Genomic DNA, 1,611 nt, shown 5'->3' with positions numbered 1-1,611 from the left:
TGGGGCTTCCCAGGAGCCAGATGTGCACAGCTGGGGCGGCAGGTCCCTGCGCGCCCTGGTGTCCCCCTGCCCCCCACGTGCTGGTGCGGCCCCTTGGCCGGCAGGGCTCCGGCGCAGCGACATGGTGCTGCAGCCCCTCGTCCCCCGGAGGGACGTGGCTGCCCCTCTCCAGGGACTCTCCGGAGACACCAAGGCGTGGGAGGGATGGCACCGGCCTGCTGTGGGGGCCCTGGTTGTTGCCCCCCTGGAGGGCTGTGATCCYGGTGCAAGGCCCGTGCTCCTGCCCCGGGCTGCCCCGTACAACGCCCTGCTCCCCCGGGTGCCCCACTGCAGCCCCCAGGCAGTGCCCCCCGGTTCCTGCCCCCACTCTGCCCCCTCTCCTCCAGGACACGGACATCCAGAAGAAAATCGACCACGAGATCCGGATGCGGGAGGGAGCCTGCAAGCTGCTGGCTGCCTGCACGCAGCGGGAGCAGGCGCTGGAGGCCACCAAGAGCCTGCTGGTCTGCAACAGCCGCATCCTGGCCTACATGTCGGAGCTGCAGCGCATGAAGGAGGTGCAGGTGATGCAGCGGATGGCCAGGCGGTGAGGACCCCGCGCCGCGGGGCGGGCGGGCGGGCGGGTGGGGGGCTGCCGCCGCGGGCCGCCGTCACAGCGCTGCGCCTCCTCCCGCAGCCCCTCGGACGCCGGCCCCACGGATGAGCGCTTGCCCTGCCGGGGCAGAGTCTGCGTGTCAGGTAGGGGACGGGGTCACGGTGCTGTGCAGCCTCCCGCGGGCTGCCCGGGGGCCCCGGACGTCCTGTGGGTGCAGGCGGCAGCGAAGGGGGGTGCGGGAGCCTCGTCCGCGGGAGCGGGGAGCCTCACCGCCCCCGTCTCACCGCCGGCCTCCTCTCCCGCCCAGACCTCCGCATCCCGCTCATGTGGAAGGACACGGAGTACTTCAAGAACAAGGGCGGTGAGTGGGGCGGCGAGCGGAGCGGGGCGGCGCGGCTCCCCGCGGCCGGCGCTGACCGCGGCTCTGCCCCGCGCAGAGCTGCACCGCTGCGCCGTCTTCTGCCTGCTGCAGATCGGCGTGGAGATCTACGACACCGAGATGGTGCTGGTGGACCGGACGCTCACTGACATCTGCTTCGAGAACGCCGTGCTCTTGTGAGCCGGGCGAGGGGGGCATCGCCCCGTTCCCGGGATGGGGCGGCGCGGTGCGGCGGCCGCGGGGGGCAGGAGCTGCCCCCGGCCGCCCCGCTGAGCCAGCGTCGCCCGCAGCACGGAAGCCGGGCCGGACTTCGAGCTGAAGGTGGAGCTGTACAGCGCGGGGCTGGAGGAGGACGCGGCGCTGGGCAGYGCGCCCAAGAAGCTGGCCAGCAAGCTGAGCAGCTCCCTGGGCCGCTCCGCCGGCAAGCGGGTGCGAGCCGCCCTGGACGGGAGCCCCGGGAGCCCCGTGAGCAACGGGGGCAGCAGCCCCCTGCTGCTGCCGGCGCCCAGCGTGCCGTGAGTAGCCCCGGCCCCCTGCGCTGCCCCCCGCCACCCCCCACCGCCCCTCACCGCCCCTCACCGCCCTCTCCCCGCAGCGGCCCCAAGTACCACTTGCTGGCGCGCGCCGTGCTGTCGCT

General features: G+C 74.3%; 1 protein-coding gene across 1 annotated transcript in view; it reads left to right on the top strand.

Annotated features, from left to right (window-relative positions):
- Positions 1–386: 386 nt before the first annotated feature.
- Positions 387–1,611, top strand: part of RTKN (rhotekin) — a 4,155-nt gene continuing 2,930 nt past the window's right edge. Inside the window, 6 exon segments of the mRNA XM_026064519.1 lie at positions 387–586; positions 677–738; positions 903–956; positions 1,033–1,150; positions 1,265–1,489; positions 1,570–1,608. Coding sequence (XP_025920304.1) covers positions 426–586; positions 677–738; positions 903–956; positions 1,033–1,150; positions 1,265–1,489; positions 1,570–1,608 — 659 coding nt within the window. The 5' untranslated portion in view covers positions 387–425.

This window comes from Apteryx rowi, unplaced genomic scaffold (assembly GCF_003343035.1).
Source record: "Apteryx rowi isolate R43461 unplaced genomic scaffold, aptRow1 scaffold_2199, whole genome shotgun sequence".
Lineage (NCBI taxonomy): Eukaryota > Metazoa > Chordata > Aves > Apterygiformes > Apterygidae > Apteryx > Apteryx rowi.
Note: the sequence above shows the minus strand (reverse complement) of the source record. Positions and strands in the feature narration are given on the sequence as shown.